The 19,214-nt window shown below is 41.9% G+C and overlaps 1 protein-coding gene across 1 annotated transcript in view; it reads right to left on the bottom strand.

The window, feature by feature from the left end:
* LRRK1 (leucine rich repeat kinase 1) overlaps window positions 1-19,214 on the bottom strand; it is a 98,617-nt gene that overhangs the window by 53,500 nt on the left and 25,903 nt on the right. Inside the window, exons 4-8 of the mRNA XM_018560267.1 lie at window positions 16,511-16,690; window positions 11,993-12,132; window positions 4,706-4,932; window positions 4,460-4,584; window positions 3,354-3,517 (exon numbers count right to left, since the gene is read on the bottom strand). Coding sequence (XP_018415769.1) covers window positions 3,354-3,517; window positions 4,460-4,584; window positions 4,706-4,932; window positions 11,993-12,132; window positions 16,511-16,690 — 836 coding nt within the window. The remainder of the gene's footprint in view (window positions 1-3,353; window positions 3,518-4,459; window positions 4,585-4,705; window positions 4,933-11,992; window positions 12,133-16,510; window positions 16,691-19,214) is intronic.

Genomic DNA, 19,214 nt, shown 5'->3' with positions numbered 1-19,214 from the left:
TGAAAGTGTTTATGGAAAATATGGTTTCCATATATACCACTGATGAGCACTACAGGACTGAAGCTGTATGCAATTGAGAAAAGCTGGTCGGCTTTCCAGTGAAACGTTTTCAAGAAAAATACAGCAGGTCCAGTTGCCTTGCCTTATTTTTTTACAGCTATAGCTGTATGCTAATTACATAAATGGCTCTAATGGTAGATTTTCACAGGAACGTTCATACAACAAAATCTCATTAGAACATTCTATGCCATCAGATACTTGATGAATGTTGTTAAAATTCCTTTTCATTATAACATTATATTTTGGAATGAATGGATTGTCTGGAATGAAAACCACATTCACTGTTAGAATTTCATTTCTTCAAGAAAACATTTTCCATCCTGCTCCTTCCGCATTCTTCAGCCCTACGGTCAAAAGCGATAGTCGATTTGACCCCATTAACTATTAGAATATCGAATGTTCTGAAAATGATTTTTTTCCAACAAAATTCTACTTGTGAATAGCCAGCTCTAAGAATGGGCCACGTCTTTGCTATAATACAGCAGTTCTGGATGTTAGTATCTCCTGTTTGTAAAGAAATGATTTGTTTAGGGTCTCTGAATGAGCAACAAACCCCTTCATTTAAATGGATTTGCAACAGAACTGATGATGTGGACATACCTACTGTCTAATTTAGGGCCCTGAAAGTGAAGACTTTTTTGCTTGTATTCATTATAAGGTTCACATGACCAGGTCATACAATGTAATCAGGCGCATACATACAGGGTGGCCTACATGTTCAGAGGGAGCCCAGATTTGCACCACTGGAGACGAGGCCATCATAGGCAAACCAAGCTTCTCTTAAAAGGTGCTTTACTGTTAAGATGGGCATGGTAGGTCTGCGGCACTACTGTACATGACAAGGGTGTTCTCTTCTGTCCTCTCTACGTGTGCATCACAGCCTACATCTGCCATAGCCGGGCATATAGGGTTCCTGCAGGAGTGGACTGCCAACACATTGGGCCCCCGGGCAATATTAGATTATGGTGCCCCCTTGTGCTCTGCCCATATACAAGCCCCACCCACATAAACATTCTTGTGTTACAGAGATTATTTCTCCACACTATTTCTATAATAGTGGGCCAATTCACTAAAAGATGGATTGCCGGGGAATTGGTAGTAGACTTTAGAAATCTAGACCAATATAGGCAATTTGGAAAGTGAGCTAAATGGCAGAATATCTTTAAAAAAAATAAGTCAAGGCAACTGGACTTGCTGTATTTTTCTTGAAGATATTTCACTGGTCATCCGGTCATCTGGGAATAAATATGGTGAATGTTGCGCCAATCCACATCATGTTAATTGCAACCAGGTGTTGATTGCATTTGCATAATCGGAGCTAGGAGGTGTTATTAACCTGCCCAGAGAGAGGTGTTAAAACACCTCTATTCAAGCTCGACTTGTCCATTTTTACATAAATGGCCTCTTTCACATCTTTTAACCCAGTCCTCCTCTCTGCCTAGGATGCGTACTTGACTGTCTTCAAAAGGAGTGACCTTTCGGTGTAGGTACACTGCCGAATTCTGACCAGAGGGCTTGGCTCTCCTATGCTGTACCATACGCTGGTGTAGCTGCTGTTTTGTTTCACCGACATACAGTTCTGAGCACGCTTCACTGCACTGAACTGCATACACAATGTTGTTCATCTTGTGTTTTGGTGTTGGGTCTTTTAGGTGAACCAGTTGTTGCCTCAGTGTATTGCCGAGTTTAAAGCACACAGGGATGTGACGTTTTTAAAAAATCATTCTGAGTTTTTCAGACATCCCAGCTACATATGGGATGACAAAATTCTTCCGTATGTCATGCTTTTCACCCTCACTTGTACTCTTGGCATTCTTTCTTTTTCTTTCTGTTTTGACAAACGCCCAGTCTGGATACCCGCAGGTTTTCAGGGCCCCCGAGGTGTTTAAATTCCTTTGTCTTGGCCTCTGTTCCAGTGGGAATTTTCTCTGCCCGGTGGTGTAGAGTCCTGATGACTCCCAGTTTGTGGTCTAGAGCAGGAGTAGGCAACCTCGGCACTGCAGCTGTGCCAAAACTACAAATCCCAACATGCATCTGCCTCTGGGAGTTATGCCTGTGGCTGTCAGAGCCTTGCAAAGCCTCATGGTACTTGTAGTTCCACAACAGCTGGAGTGTCAAGGTTGCCTACCCCTGGTCTAGAGGGTGGTGGGAGTCAAATAGCAGGTACTGGTCCGTGTGTGTTGGTTTTCGGTAGACCTCTATTTCCAGCCTCCTTCCCTCTTCTACGGTTACTAAACAGTCCAAGAAAGCCAGTTACTTGTTTTGCATAGCTTCCCGCGTAAACTTGATGTTATGATCCACTGAGTTGATATGGTCAGTGAAAGCCTGTAACTCTTGTTTGTGACTCTTAACCCAAGTGTCATCCACATATCTGAACCAATGACTGGGCGTAATTCCCTTAATGGTGGTCCCGGCCTTGCTTTCTACTTCCTCCATGTACAGGTTCACCACAGTAGGTGAAACTGGCGATCACATGGTACAGCCATGTTTCTCCCTGTAGAACTTGTCCTTATACTTGAAATAGGTGGTACTCGGGCAAAGGGCCAATAAGGCACACACTTGATCCGGGTTAAGTTCAGTTCTGCAGCGTAGGGTGTTGTCTAGTAGCAACCATTTTCTCAATGTTCCAATTGCCTCTGTGGTGTGTATGCAGGTGAAGAGGGATGTGACATCATAGGATACCATTGTTTTTTCTGTGCCCAATATTAAGTTCTTGCTTTTGGTTGTGAGATCCTGAGAGTTCTGTATGTGGTGTTGTGTATTTCCTTCCAAAGGGGCAAGGACTCTGGCTAAGTATTTTGCCACATTATAAGTCACAGAGTTTATGCTGCTGACAATTGGTCTGAGAGGGGTCCCATCCTTATGTATCTCAAGAACTCCATATATACACGAAGAGGCTTCACCAGGGTAGAGGCGATGATACAAAGCCTGATCAATGGCTTTGTCCTTTTCCAGCTGTTGTTTTCTAGCCTGCTGATAGGCACATGCACATTTGTACTTAATACATCGGACTATGATGATAAGGTGACTGCACTTCTGAATAATAACAACACATACGAAGCCCTAAGAAGAGACTCAACCAGTGGTTACAAGAAGAAAAGCTATAGATCTACTACAACAGCTGGAAAAGGACAACGGTGAAGGCAGTACCAGAGAGCCCAAATTGTCAGTCCGCCCCCGATTTCCTGCTTTTCCCATAAGGGAAAGTCCATTTAAAACTCTATATTTGAGGAAGTAGTTTCCATGGGGCTTTTACACTTCTGTATACTCTATATGTTTCAAATAACACTTACAAGAGGGCAGGCCCAAGGCTCCAGGAACATTTTCAGTTTATTGCCAGAGACATTCAAAAGCCGCAGGGATTTGAAGCAATGAAAAACAGAGCTTGGGAGATCAGAGAGATGGTTTTCAGACACATCTATCTCCTGTAACCTCCGCAGACCTATCCAGTTAGCCCCTGGTAAAAAAAAACATAAAATAATAATTGTTAAAAAAAAACCATAAAGATAAAAACAATAATTGTAAGTAAAATAAAAACATGTTTGTTTACCTAATGAATGTAAGATGATTTCATATCAGCATGCGAGGGGGTAAAGGTTCACTTAAAAGGAAGAGTAGTGTTTTCAGTTTTGTATATAGTAGGGAAGGTATGGAACCTTTGTCAGGATTAGGGACTGTGTTGGTGGGCTTTTGTTCACTTCAAGTGGGTTTTGCATTCCCATACAAGTCTATGGGAATGCAAAACCTGCTTAAAACAGATCAAATGTTGGTCAGGAGGGCAACTGCAGGTCAAATCTACTTGTCAATGAATTCTAAATGATCTCAGTAGCATCTCAGGCTGATGTCAACAACAAAAGTCCAAAGACACTTCAGTTTCCCAATATCTATGTTCACCTTTCAGGAGCTCAACCCAGAACAATCTCCTAACTTTGCCACCCTGAACAAGTGAGTCACAATTTTTCTGCTGTATTTGCAGTAATGCCCCATTAATCATCAACTGCAACAGTGAGTGGAACCCTTAATGGCCATGACAAGTGAATAAGATCTTAAATGTCGAAGAAACTAGTGGGCTATACAACCCATGGCATTTACCCAAAACTGAAATATACATATTAGGTGAAAAGACTATTTACATTTATCCAATTCTTCCATTACACAGATCCCTCTAAAGTCACTCCAATCATCCCCTTTGTTACAGGTTGCTATCTGTGCATTGGACCAAATAATATTTATTCAATGTCTGCAAAAGTAAAAAATGATTCTCTGTGCCTTTATCAGATCACACGCCACACACATTTCCTGAGAAGACTTTTAATCTAAATCCCTGAAAAAGACATATACTCCCTTGGAATTACCCAAGGTTCACATAGTGGTCACATGACATAGAAGTGTGACATACCGTCTTCCCTAAACAGATTTTCCAAGAAGTTCTTGGATGCACAAAGTCTCTGTAGCCGGCTCAGATGGAGCAGTCCAGGGGGAAGATATGTCAGCTTGTTATTGGAAACATCAATTTCAAGCAATCTAAAGGCAAAAACAAAAACTATGACCTGACAGTAACAGGCACACACAAAGTTATGTGATAAGCTTTTAGATTCTCCACACAGAATTGAGACAAATATTACACTTTCAGAAGATGGCTGACCTGGAGCAGATGATTTCATCAGAGTTTTGCACACTGGGCAGATCACACAGCTGGTTGTCACTTAAATTTAACTTCTGTAAGTTGAGAAGTCCCCATGGGACAACTGATGGAAGCGAAGTCAGGGAGTTAGAAGAGATGTCCAGCTCTCTTATTTGGCAAGAAATGTCTATGAACCAATCAAGATCCACCCAAGGCAACCGGAGACAGGACCACTTTACGCACACCTCCTGTGGGAAAACAATTCAGGTATTATGTGCAACCATATATTAGAGAAAGAAGGTGACCACACATGGAGAGTATCTGCAGAAAGATTGCCTCAGCAGCCTACCCACAAATATTTGAGGGCTGTATCAGCATTATATCAGGTTCTTAAATAATCCTCCACGTTAGCTCTCCAACAATGCTGCACCTGGAAGGACTACCCAGACTGAGCCACAAGAATTAAGTAATATTGTCTGATCTGCCAATGTGTGGACATTCATTCAGAATACTGCCAGTTAGGGATGCACAGATACCTTTTTTTCGGTATCGAGTACAAGTACTGATATTTATATTTCGGCACTCCCTGATACCAAGTACCGATACTTCCGCTAGCACGGAGCCGGCTTCCCCATTCTCCTCACACCCCATTTTCCTCATACCAGTATCCATCCTCAGGAGTAGTCATTACCATACCACAGATGTCCCTCGGCCATCTGGGCAGAAACCGCTCTTCAAGCCGCTTTACCTCTCCCGGATCTGCCCTTGTCTCAGTCTCGAGAGATGTACAAATGCCGCCTGACTCCAGTGTGTGTACAGTGCCCACACAGTCTGCATGATTGGCCCTAAGCCTGCTACTGCGGAGGCGCTGTACACACACACCGGAGTCGGGCGGCGGTAAAGAGGCTTGGAGAGCGGTGTTTGGCTGGCCAATCAGCATGGAGCCGGCTTCCTGGCTCCATGTTCCCTCACGGCACTGCTGGTCAGGGGAAATCTCCCTCTGAATGGAAGTTCCGGTATCTGGGAAGGTATTGAAGCATTTGGGCGTGTACGAGTACTCGCTCAAATACTCTGTATCGGTGCATCCCTACTCCCAGCAATTGCTATCTTCTCTTTAACACAAAAAATAAAAAAAAGGTCCATACTAGGGATGCACAGATACTGATACCGAGTATTTGGGCGAGTACTCGTACTCGCCCAAATGCTCCAATACCTTCCCGATACCAGAACTTCCAGTCAGAAAAATATTTCGTCTGACCAGTAGTGACGTAGGGGAACATGGAGCAATCAGGAAGCCAGGTGGTGAGTAATGACCCGCAGCTGTAGATTCTCAAATCATCTCTGAATTGGTGCTGACACTGTGCTTCTTTCTGGAGGGTGGCTACTTTTGTTCCCCGTGATCCCTGGGTGTGTTGTAAAGTATCCACCGCTCCAAGCTTGCTTCTGTGATGGACTACAATCTAAATACAAATGAGTAAACTAACATGAGATTGTAGTCAATCACGGGAGTGAGCTTGGAGCGGTGGCTACTTTACAACACACAAAAGGGACCATGGGGAACAACGCTAGCCACCCTCCGGGAGATCCCATGCTGCTGTAAGGACTTACCTTAAGTGATGCCTTAAGTGATGCCTCCTGATCCGATCATCTTCTTCTTTCCAGTAGTTTTCAGCAGTCCTGCCAGCGCTGGTTTCAGATCCAGCGCAGACTGCTGTTTCTTCCTGTCTCACTGATTCTTCCCGATGGGCACACTCAGGGCTGCGTGCATTGACTTTCCCTGTAGCTCTCCTTCTCTCCCCGCCGGTGATATGCATGTGCCCACCCACATCCTCCTTCACGGCAGCTCAAGAAATGAGTTCTACAGCCGGGAGCGAGCTTCGCAGACACAGGTAAGTTTTTACCTATTTGGTAACTTTATTTTTATTTTTTTTGTTTTTGTATAGAACTAATGCTTGCCAGCAGTAGATATTTGTAAAAAAACAACTTTAATGTCACTTTATTGTACCTGAATGTATTTTCAAGATTTAACTGCTGAGTTTAGGGTCACTTTAATTCGTAGTGCATTCACAAGTTTCTTCTGACAAAGGAACCAAACATGTTTCAGACCTGCATCATACAAACTAATGTTCTAAATATTTGGCGATTACAATCTTACATTTTAGGAAACTTAACAAAGAACAATATATACAACAATTGTAATGTTTGTGCTTATTGTAACTTTATATGTTACGTGACAGTATATTCTGAGAAGACATTATTGTAACTCTGCTTACCAAATCAGGGAAAGTTTGCAGCATAATGTGAAAGTAGAACAGTGTGGATAAACATTGCTATAAATATACAGAATTGGGGAACCACATATAACAAAGTGTCTGGGACTTTCTTTTCTTCTAAGTTAGCAAGCCATTAATTCTAATTAATATTGCATTTTAAAAGCAGAACTCCAGTCTGTTCCACCCTTAAGGGTTAGTTTACTTTTACCAAAAAAAAGTCTAATGCAAACCATGGTCCCCAGTACATTAAAAAACACAGCACAGTTCTTTAAATAGAAGTTTATTTTTATTGACATAGCTGTAGGGGTGTGCGCATCCTCTCCCAAGTCTGTCAGAAAACCTCCTATTTAAGCAACAGATAAGCCCCCTTCCCGGACATTGGAACTGTGCCCATCAGCACCGCAAAAAAACATCTAGGCAGGACGGGTAGGGGGTCGCCTACTTAGGAGTTTTTCTGACAGGTTTGGGAGATGTTGCCTATGGCCTACAGAAATACCATTCAAATTTCTGCAATGTTTTTTTTAATGTACTAGGGACCATAAAATGCATTCACATTTTTTGGTATATGTGAACCAACCATTTAAAATTGGAAAGAGAAAAAAGGGTCATGTGACCATTCATGCTTCTTTCAAAAGCTGCTATATACTAGCCTGTAGGAGAAGTGAGGTGGTGTCAGCACATCGCCGTAGTAATGTCCACTTCAACAGTGCTTAAAATTTTGCAGTCACCACCTGTTTAAGCTAATACACATAGTTTTGCCTAAAAGTGAACAGTACAAGCCAGTAAACCAGATACTTTGTGTTACATGTGTTCGCCATCCAGATCACACCACACAGCATTAGACCCTAGTCTAAGCAACATATCAGCTGTTAGAGAGGAATTCCTGAATCCCAAATGAACAGAGAAGGAACAGTTCTTCAGCTAACTATTTCCCATGCAAATTAAACTGGTTCTATTGAAGTTATATGCACCACATAGGAATCAACAGCAGTGATCAACATCTCCTGAAAACCAAAGAGTGTTGGTCAGTGGGTCTTGTGGGACACTGGGCATCACAGACAGGAAAAGTGCCTGTAGCAAGGAAAATGTGGAGGCACAGGGTGGGTAGTGGATTGGGAAAATATTACTGAACAGCACAATTTTCCACCAAACATCAGAAGCATATATGACAGAAGCAGGTGAGGCAGAAGATCTGCATTAAATAGGTCTCCCACGAAATAAATATTTGCTTAATTTACCACCACAAGGACCTAGCAGGAACTGGGGTGTACTTGGACATGTCTACCAACCAATCTGCATGGATACGGAACATACCTGGGTCTTACACAAGCCACATCAATACCAACACATTTAATTAACAGTCTAAATCCAAGATATGATATACTGTAAGTATAACTGCTACACAAAACATGTAATTTAAGATTATTAAATGACCATTCTATTTAAAGTGTAGATAGACATAATTTGCTAAAACTGACCCAAAATAAAATCTAATTTTGCTTGTTTACAATTACAACAGTAATACATTGTGTAGTGAACTTCCCAGAATTCCTGTCTCCCTGCTCAGGGTGCAGGCTTACTGCTTTTCTCAGAAGTTGGCTTAAGTGAACTTAAATTTTAGGAATCTCTAGAATTGCCCTCAGTGTCACTGCATTGGAGTTTATGGTGGTGACATACTGGTCAAGGAAGTGAATGCAAAGCTGCAGAGACAACGATTCTCTCATTGCAATACTGCAACTAATCCTGTAATCAGTGAATCTAAAATACCACACAGTCCAAATCATTCTGTTTCAGCACCAGGATTTCAGCAGTTTTACTGTGTGACACAGAGGCTGTAAGACACGTTTGGTGCCAAAATTTGGTTCAAATTTTAGGGGTGCTGAAAGTTAAGGGTTAGGTTAAAGATTATGGTTAAGGTGAGGATTAGGTTAGAGTCAGGTACAGGCTTATGTTTTTGTATAAAGGTTAAGTGAAGGATTTAGAGCATTTTGAATAACTTATTTTTTTTACCTTTATACATTTTTTTTAACAGATATAGGGCAAGTAAAGATAACCAGTGCTGATGTTTTTCTATCATTTTGGGATAACAGCAGTTCAAACCATAGAGCAAAGTGCAACAATGTGTGCTACACCAAAGCAACAAATCATTGATTAGTAAATTGTGCAAAACTACTACAGATTAGATTTTATCAAATCGCTGACTCTAACAATAGTCTTGAGTCCCTCTGAAAATTTAATTGGATTTAAACTTGTGAGTCCAGCCCATGTAAGTGTTGGAAGAGCAAAAAACTGCACTACACAAGCAAACACATATTTTTACAAAAGGGTGAAGAGTTTGGAGAAGGCAGGAGAAGAGAACAATCTAGGACAACATAGCTGAACTGGAAAATGAGCTGAATTGAAGATTTTTTCCAAATCAGCTATGTTCTCCTAGATTGTTCACTTCTCCTGCCTTCTTCAAACCCTTCACCCTTTTGTGAAGCACTTAGGCCTTGCAGTGCGGGGGTAGCCTCACCAGAAGCAGGTTTTAGCAGCAGCCAATCAGGAGACATGTGGTACCAAGGGCCAACTTTTCAAACCAGGCCTCAGAGGAGCACTAATTGACTCGAGTCAAGAATAGGACTGCAGGTGTCTCCTTCCATTTATTTAGATTATCTATATAAATAGCTTAGTAGTTCTACTACCTAGAAGCCTGGTGGGTGGTGGAGATGTTTCAATCAGAGCAATGTTTTTATGTGAATAACCTCGGTGTTTACTGGGAGAACCACCTGCACCTTTGTTTTACAAAACAATATAGTTATGAGCCCAGCACACATATTTAATCAGCAATATAAATGCTATACCTGTTTTCTACATTAAAAGGAGAACTATGAGGAGAGTGCTTTTCACTCACCTCATAGTTCTAGCCGACCTGTGACAATGAGACTGACAGGTCGGCTCAGTAGATCGGGAGGTGAGCGAACATATACCGGCGTTCGCTCACCTCTCGATCCTGTCACAGCTCTCTGCGTGACAGGGGAGGGGCTGGATTCTCCCCTCCCTGCTCCGATCCGCCAGTGCTGACAGGCGGATCGGACGGGGTGGGGGCGGGTACAGCTGGCTCTGCCTCTAGATAGGCAGAGCCAGCTGTCCCCGCCCCCACCCCGTCCGATCCGCCAGTTAGCGCTGTAGCTCGCGGTATACTGTGGCGTCTCAGTATACCGCGAGCTGCAGCTCGCAGGATACTGAGCCTAGGGTGACGGGAGGACGCTAGTTTGTGTCCTCCCGTTACCCCTAGGAGAACTATGGGGAAAAGCCTTAACCCCATAGTTCTCCTTTAACTAAGGTGCACTGAATACTGAGACTTGTAAGGCACAGAATGCTACTTCCTCTGTACTTCCATTTAGGTTGATTTTAGCAATACAGTTAAATTAAGCAGAGCAATGGCAAAATCTTAGTTTAAGTACGTAAAATGGTATAGTATGTACAGGATATTTCTGATTTCATCCAAGTGTGCTAGGCTCATTGCAATATTGATGTTTAAAACAAATGGCTATAAACCAACTGCATTCCTCATTTGGATAATTATCAGGGTTATTCACTAAAGGGTGAAGAGTTTGGAGAAGGCAGGAGAAGTGAACAATCTAGGACAACATAGCTGAACTGGAAAGTGAGCTGAATTGGAGAATTTTTCCAAATCAGTTATTTTGGCCTAGATTGTTCACTTCTCCTGCCTTCTCCAAACGCTTCACCCTTTTGTGAAAAACCCTGTATGTCTTTTTGCATGATGCATTTATTTCAGAAAGCTAGTGACCTTGAGGGTTATTTCCATGTTATGGCCTAAATACTAATTTTTGCTTAATGTTTTGAAATCACCAGATGAGTCAAAAGAGCCAGACAGCCAATGCTCCCTATAAAGTTACATCTGGCGCTGAGCTTTTTGGAGCCTTTTCTATTGTCAACAAAAGGACATGCTGCTGGCTCCTTAATTCAAAATGATAAAAGTACATTACAGTTTTACGAATACATAAGATCAGGAGTGCTTGCTGCTTTCTAAAGAAATGAAACTGTAAGACTTTGCACACATCTTTTCATGCACTCGGAATGTATTTAGCTAACCAAAACTGTTAGTTCTACTGGCCTTCAAAGTGGTTATACAAAACACTTCTTGACAATGACAAGGGATTATATACTGTGAATCTGTAGAAATACAGTCCTAGTGTCATCTCCACAAAACGTTATCCCCCTTTTCTTGGTTTAAATAAAAACCCTTGGTTCTTGGAACACCTCCATATAGTAATACAGGAAGGCCCTCACCAGGTTCCAGCAGGCCCCTGGTAAATGACAGAACTCTTACTACAATCTGCAGACCTGTACTATGGATAGAGGCTTCCATTGCTGACCTCTCCATTTAAAATACTAGCTCCCCCGCTGTCACGCTGATGAATGGCTTCAGTACCATCTCTGTCACACACATGAAACAAGGAGAGATTAGCAATTCTGACCTTATTTTGATTTTCCTGGTCTGTGTGCTTATTCTGGGTCAGGGTGTCAAAAAAAAATGTTGAAACCAGAGACAGCCAGGCAGCTTTCATATTCAGTAGTTTGCTATCAATGTCAGACTCCACATTTTTCTTAGTGCAGGTTTCCTTGAAGTGTAATCACAAAGAGTGATTGTACCTTCGGAGTATCAGCTTTCACGAGATAAAGGCCACATGAGCGAAATGTGAAACATCCCGCAATCATACCGCTGTATTAGTTTTCATGTGAAGGTGGTAAAGCCTGTAAGCAAAACTTTAACTTAAGCTCCCACAGAAAAAGGGGTTACAAGAACAAAAGGAGGTGTACAATGTCTGTTTCACAGATTGAAACAAACAAACCAACATCAACCTTCAGTCCTCTGATACCAGTACTCCCAATGGCAATAAATAGGATGAGTGATCTCAACAGTCAAATATAATGGGCCATGTGATCTTTGATCAATTTCTATTTATATATTAATAGTAATAAAAATAATAGCAATAAAAATAGTAATCAAGCTTACCGGTTCCTGCACTGTCTGATCTCTATTGCTTGTGGACTCAGGGACGCTCCTCTTCCTCAGCAACTTTTTTGTCAGTTCAGGGTTATCCATCAAGATGTATGAACAGAAACCAGCTCCGTTCTGAAGCAAGAACTCTGCAATATCTTCATGGCCTGGTACGGAGATCACACAGCTGTTAGTATAAGCAGCATCAATCTGCCCTTTCACAGACACGCACAATCAAAAAAGGGAACAGAGAAAGCTTCATGTCTTACCGTCAGTCTACATGTACGACAAATAGGTGTGTTTGTTTTAGGGAACTGGAAACTACTTTATCTATTCCCACATAATTAGGGTGACACCTGGCTGATAAAAGTTTTAAGTCCATACAGGAAATATACAAAGATAGGCCTATTTGTTGCTGCAGAAGGCTGAGGCAGTGTATGTACATTGAAGAGTAGTCACAAAAAACAGTTCTTCCCATGGCAGACACCCTGCTTACTCATCTTTGAAGCTGCTCTTTGAGAGTAAACTGATAGAATGTGAACAGATACTGAACTGTGTATGTGAACACTCCATTTAAGTGTATATTTACAATATCATCAAAACAATAATATCTCACCCAGCTTGCTGTAAAGCCACTGCCCGAATACTAAGTGTGCAATCCACCTACCTTCTTCAGGAGGAACCACCTACCTACCTCAGGAGGAACTGAAAAGTAGGCTTCTTCCACAGAGGTTAAAACCTTTACAGCAGATGCCAAGCAGTAAAACATTACTGTTTATGCGTTTCAAGCATATGTGGTCTTAAGCTGGCAATACAGCAGTAGGATTTCCTTCCAAAAAGTTTGTTTTCAGAACGTTCTTTTGATTTTCCTATAGTAATGGGGTGAAATCGACGACTGGATTCGTCCGTAGTGATGAAAAAAAAAAGAATCGAAGGAGCAGGATAGAAAAAGTTTCTCAAATAAATGAAAAGTAAATGTGTTTGTTTTTTTTGGAGGGGGGAACTAATTTATTTCCTAAGTCACATGTTAAAATAAAATACAATTTTGAATACCGTTCATCAAGTCTCTGATGGCACTAGATAATTTCCCATGAAGGTTCATATAAAAATCTACCAGTGTATGACCAGTGGTATCACAATGACTGAGACCAGATAAGGTTGAAAGGCCTAAGTGGTTGTGTGCTGTGCTTAGATTTTAATAAATTGACCGGGGAAGAACAAACAAGGCTAAGCGATATATTTTAATAAGCTTTTCTTTCTACTAATAATTTACAAGGCACAGGTAGCAATATGCACCGATACTAGTATCTGTATTGGTGCCGATACAGAGCATTTGGGCAAGTACCCGTACTCCCCCAAACGCTCCAATACCGGAACTTCCGGTGGGAAAGAGGTCTCCCTCTGGCCGGCAGTGCCAAGGGAGCATGGAGCTGGCTTCCTGTCCAATCAGGAAGCCGGGTGGCAGGTTATGACCCGCCTCCCGATTGGCTAGGAAGCCGGAATCACTTGTTGCTAGGCAGCCTGGCTTCCTAACAATCAGGAAGCCGGGGGTGGTCACGTCATGACCCGCCTCCCGATTGGTCAGGAAGCCAGGCAGCCTGGGGAAATGAAGCCGGTGTTCTTTTGATAGAACACCAGCTTCACAGGCAATCAGGAAGCCAGGGGGTGGGTCATGATCCGCCACCCGACTTTCCGATAATCGAGGCACACGGCACCGGTATCGATACTCATAACCGAAAAAACGGTATCGGTGCATCCCTACCTTTAATCATAATGGATTAGGGTTCCTTAAGATAACATTGCTACATTATAGTTTACCTCACTTGCATACTGCATGCTAACTAGTATTGTTCCAAAGCATTATTATAAACGTATAGTTTAGATATCAGAGGTGTGCTGCAATGCAACCGACCAAACTTGCATGCAGTAGTTTAAAAAAAATGTTGTCAATATATAAAAAAAAAAAAGATTAATCCAAATGGCTGCCAAATAGCTGTGATCAGCAACACATCTTCTATACACTCTGTGGTACAGTGGAAGATGGATCACTGTTGTATGCAGACTGTCAGACACGTATACTGGAACTAGAAGATTTCTGTAACTGAACAAACAAATCAGGGAATCCAAATTCCTGTCCCCAATTATGAGCATGGGTCATGGCTGATGATCTCTCTCTATGATAAAATCTGTGGCCATTGCTGATCCAGCCATTAAATGAAACCTGCACACAGAGAATGATGTAGGCTGTCATTACTGACATCTTCCAGTCTTGAAAATGCTGGTTGCCTGGTTATCTGTGGCTCCAATACTTTTAGAGTCACCACCCTGCAAGAAGCATACAACTAGTGAAGTCTGAACTCCTCTCACAACAGGTTTCCTCTAAGAACATCCTGAAAATATTACCTTTTGGTTGCACCTAATGAGACCCTGTCACTAGCTTAAAATCTTGCAGATGAAGGCACAGAAAAATCAAGTATTTCAAATGCTTAATTGCAGTGTTTTTCCATTTCATAACTTGAAGTTGCTTGAAAATTGGACTACTCTAGTAAGAGTCAATTCCCTAGCAAAGGCCCCCCACCCCCACCCCTTGCATGTTATAGTCCTCTCCTTTTCTGAGCATGTCTATTTACTCTCTGTGCTGCCCCAGCTTCTCTGACTCACCCTTCACCTCCCTACATAACCTTTTATGTAGCTGTTGGTGAAGGCCGGAAGGGGAACACTATAGTGTTCCAAGTCTGCTGGGGCTGCTGACATCACATCTATGATGGCAGTGCCCAGCTTAAGTTTCAGGACATTTAGAAGCCTACACAAGGTAGAATTTCATAAGTAAATAACATTCATCAATGCATTACATTTACATGGAATCTTATGGGAAGATTCTTTGTTGAAATAAATATTACCTTACCACATTTGCACACTGGCAGATATGACACAGTGGGGTTGATTTACTAACCTTATAAACACGCCACGAACAAGTATACACCTCTGTAGTGTGTTCCCTCCCAGCATGATCTATTGGTGGAAGCTAGACACCTTTGTAGTGTGTACACACCCAGCATCCAAGGTGATGTTGTGTAAATTAGCTCTACTTTGTGTTGCTTGCGTTGATGAATGCAGGAATGTAAATGCATGAGCTAACCATTTTTGTCTAAACTGTGAAGCAGCATTATATATGCATCATGTGCATGATTTTTCCATATATGGCATTAGTGGAAATATGCTTTTAGAGACCTGCATGCCGCTATTAGAACGGCGTGTAGCCTATGACGCATGCTACATGACGCGCACGTACGTAAATACATAAAAACGCGCCATAACGGCGTGAAAATGTGACACTTTGCTCGTGTTTGGTTGATAAATACGTTTTGCTGTGTAAAAATGCACACGCACCTGGTGCGTGTGTGTGTTTAGGTTAGTAAATCACCCCCAGTGTCTCACCTTAAATCAAAGTAATGGCCACATTCGAGTCCCAAAAAAAATGGACTGAAATGCAACCATTGACTTATAACATCTCACATACTACAGCCTATAAGAATATAATTGCAACTGCCATTTAATGTGGGCTGTTTTTTTTGTTTTGCGTGGATTCAGTGGACAGTTGGGAGCACATAGATAATGATAAATATTGAGTTAAAAAGTCCTGTTGCAAGGGACGTTTGATAAGTCCACAGCAACTATGCACAGAGATTATAAATATCCTATGGCTCTTGTCAATTAGATTAGAATGATGCCAAAAGTCTTTATGTTCTGCTAACTCAGAGCATTCATTTATACAAAAATCAGCCATGTCAACCAGTAAAATACAAAAAAAGCGGTCTATAAGAATGGTACTGTGAAATGCGAACAGAAGAAAGAAGAATAGAAATAAAGAGTATCTATGTTCAAAAACGAAAAATACATCTGTATTTCTATATTGAATTTTCATAGGTTCTATCCCACTCCTAATAACCAGATCCATGTAGAAGTTTGTTAACCTTTTCAAGATGCCCATAGGAAGCCCTATACTTCCTTGTGTCACCGCTGTGAAAAAGCGTTTAAAGTGTTCCATATGGGAAATTGTGGGTATTGAAGTTTTTTGCGGTTTTGCGGGCGAAAGCAGTTTTAAGGCTTGACATGTTTGGTAACTATTTACCCGGCGTGATCCCGTCTTTCATATTTTACCAAAAAATTGGGTATTATATCCTGTTTCTGTGGCCTAAATTTTAAATGTAGTTTATTTTATCCTAAAAATACTGGTTTGATAAACATTTGTGCAAACACCGTGCAACATAAAAAATTGCAACTAGCATCTCTGTATTCTACAGGGCCTCTGCTTTCATAACATATATCATTATTTCGGGGGTTTGAAGATTTTTTTTATAGCCCAAAATGTATATTTTGTGTGTGCAAATAGTAAGAAATTGCTCCGGACGGCAAGTGGTTAAATAAAAAGACACACTGACTGGAAAGGAAAAGGAGATAGAAAGTGGCAACTAATAACCTATACTGTCATAATTCTTGATCGCTTTTTCTGCCAGTATTAGATGTATCAAATACACTCAGTACCTGCCATGATGGAAGCATATAGAGGCAGCTTGCATAGAACTGGGAACTCATTATTCCTTATGGCGTAGCAGTTGGGGTCAGCGCGATACGTCAGGATCAAAAGCTTCACTAAAGGGAGATGTCCCTGTTCACAACTTGTGACCAGCAGCCAGTTCAGAAGAGTCTTGTGACTACATACATCTGAAGGGTTGGAAGAAGAGACAAAAGCATTTATATCTGCACAGCATACAAACACCAGCTCAATACCCACACTTGACCAAACTGCTCAATACATATGTCACAATAATCAGGACTGTACACCTATAAAAACACTCAAATAAAAAGAAATCAGAAGACAGGAAGCCTTAAATGTGGGTGAAGTTGGCCATTAAGGAGGCTGCCTGTGTCCTACTTTTTGAACAGCCTTACAATCAGTGCTCTGACAGTGAGTTTGTGTGATGGCTGATAGCTGAGTGAAGTGCAAAGTAACTGGACTTTTTATCCCAGCTTTCTTTTGATTTTTGCATGTTATTTTATTTTGATAGTACTCTGCTTGCTTTGGGAGTCTGAAGCAAGTGGAGCACTAAGTTATAATGGACAGTGCAGTGCTTTATAAATGTGCATTAAAAAAAAAACCACATTGGGCCGTTATATCTATAGCTGATGGTACAGTAGCACAATCTGTAAGCTTTAAATGTGATAATGAATGTCACACACCTATTTGATACACAAAACAGATCATATTGTCAAACAGAGGGGTGTTAAAAAAAAATCATTTTGAGTAATAATCACGGAATGAAAAGAATAATAAAGGCCATAAAAGAAATACAGACAGTGGGAATTAGGGCTGCAGCTAACGATTATTTTCATAATCGATTAGTTGGCCGATTATTAAGTTCGATTAATCGGTTAAATCGGATTAAAAAAAAAAGGCTCCAGTGATGGATTACTAGTTTGACGTGAGCAGCGTGTGCTTCAGGCCGCGTGTAGAGCCCCGAACAGTTGCCAACGTTTTCAATCGTCGATTTTAATCGACTAAATCGATTAACTGTTGCAGCTCTAGTGGGAATTGTAGTTCACCTTTGCACTGGTGGTCAGAAGAACATATCCCCTTACATTGGTGGTATAGAAGTGCCCTCTTATATTGGAGGTCAGAGCAAAAATGTCCCCTTACACTGCTGTCCAGTGTAGCAATCTATTATAGTGGTGAACAGTAGGAGAAGTAACCCTGGCATTAGTGGCCAGTGTAGTGTTCACTTATATTGGTGGCCACTGAGAGATGTACCCCCTTACATTGGTAATAAGAAGAATGAGAACCGCATTACACTGTTGGTCAGTGGTAGAATGCCCCTTTACATTGAGGGTCATTAAGAATGCCCCTGGCATTTCTAGGAGGAATGCCACTCTTACAGAGAGCTGAAAAGATCATTGGCATCAGTGGTTACATACTTACATACCTTAAATATGGAAGAAAATGCTCCACTGGTCCCACCTCACTGGCTCTGCCAAGTGGCATTGGTGTAAGAGCTATGCAGGCACCGGTCGGTGGGAATTTACCAAGCCACTGCTTACTGTTCATGGTACCCCCAGCAACCTCTGGGGGAACCCAAGTTAAGAAAGGTTGGCCTAGTACAGGAGTAGGCATGCTGGAGATGTGCTGGAACTACAAACTCCCACATGCCTCTGGGAGTCATGCCTGCGGCTGTCAGCGTTTTGCAATGCCTCATGGGGCTTGTAGTTCCACAACAGCTGGAGTGCCAATGTTGCCTACCCCTGGCCTAGTGCATTAGGGACAGCCAAAGTAAGCAAATTGCATATCATAAGTGGTGTGGCCGCCGTGCATGCGTTATGACGTCAGTGGTGTGACATCATCACGCATGTGGGGTGATGTACTTCAAGATGGCCGTCAGCAAAGAGAGGAGAGGATATTGATCCCGCCGGGTCATGCCCTCTCTCTTGTCCCGCTGTAGACTCCCGGTCCATGTTAGAGTGTCCGGCTTTAAAGAGGGGCTGACACCAAAATGACTGTCAGTCATTTTGGTGTCACCCGGTGCGGGCCGCACCCCCCATGTGACGCTACTAAGTAATTCAGCCTGAAAGAACTCCTTCGCTTTGCCTCTGTGCAGGAGTTTCCAGCAATAAAGACCAGTCACTGTTCCCTCTCTTGTGACTGGTCTGGTATTCGCCCCTCTTTTGGGCAGCCTGTAGTTGGTGGACCTCCCACAGTTCTGCTTTCAGTAGTAAAGTCAACATTACATTTGCAAGGTAATATCTGGGTGTGCAAAGGCATTTGGTAACACAAAGTAGATTTCTGTCCTTTGGGACTCCTTTGGGGATCCTTTGAGGAATATATTTAAATAAACATGTTTGTGAGCTTAGCGTTACATTTCTACTACAGAAGACCACTCATCTTGGTTTTAAACATTCCTAGTGTAATGAAAATTATTTTTAGAAAGCTGTAAGTCTCTCAAACATGATTTTCACTTCCTCCAACAAAGTACATTTTTCAACGTTTGTCTTCTTTTCAGAGAAGTTTTCTCTCACGCATACAAAATTTATCAGTGAATTCATCAGGAGTCCACTTGGAATTTGTTGCTTTAAATTTGAACGGCGGACATTTTAAATCTTGCACCTCCAGTTCCCACCACATATTCCATATTCATACAGATCACTTCCAGCAGTGACTGGGGCGGCGGAGGAGTGAAGAGAAGGTAAATGTAACATG

The sequence above is a fragment of the Nanorana parkeri genome, unplaced genomic scaffold (genome assembly GCF_000935625.1).
Source record: "Nanorana parkeri isolate BGI_ZX_2015 unplaced genomic scaffold, ASM93562v1 scaffold443, whole genome shotgun sequence".
Taxonomy (NCBI): Eukaryota; Metazoa; Chordata; class Amphibia; order Anura; family Dicroglossidae; genus Nanorana; species Nanorana parkeri.
Note: the sequence above shows the minus strand (reverse complement) of the source record. Positions and strands in the feature narration are given on the sequence as shown.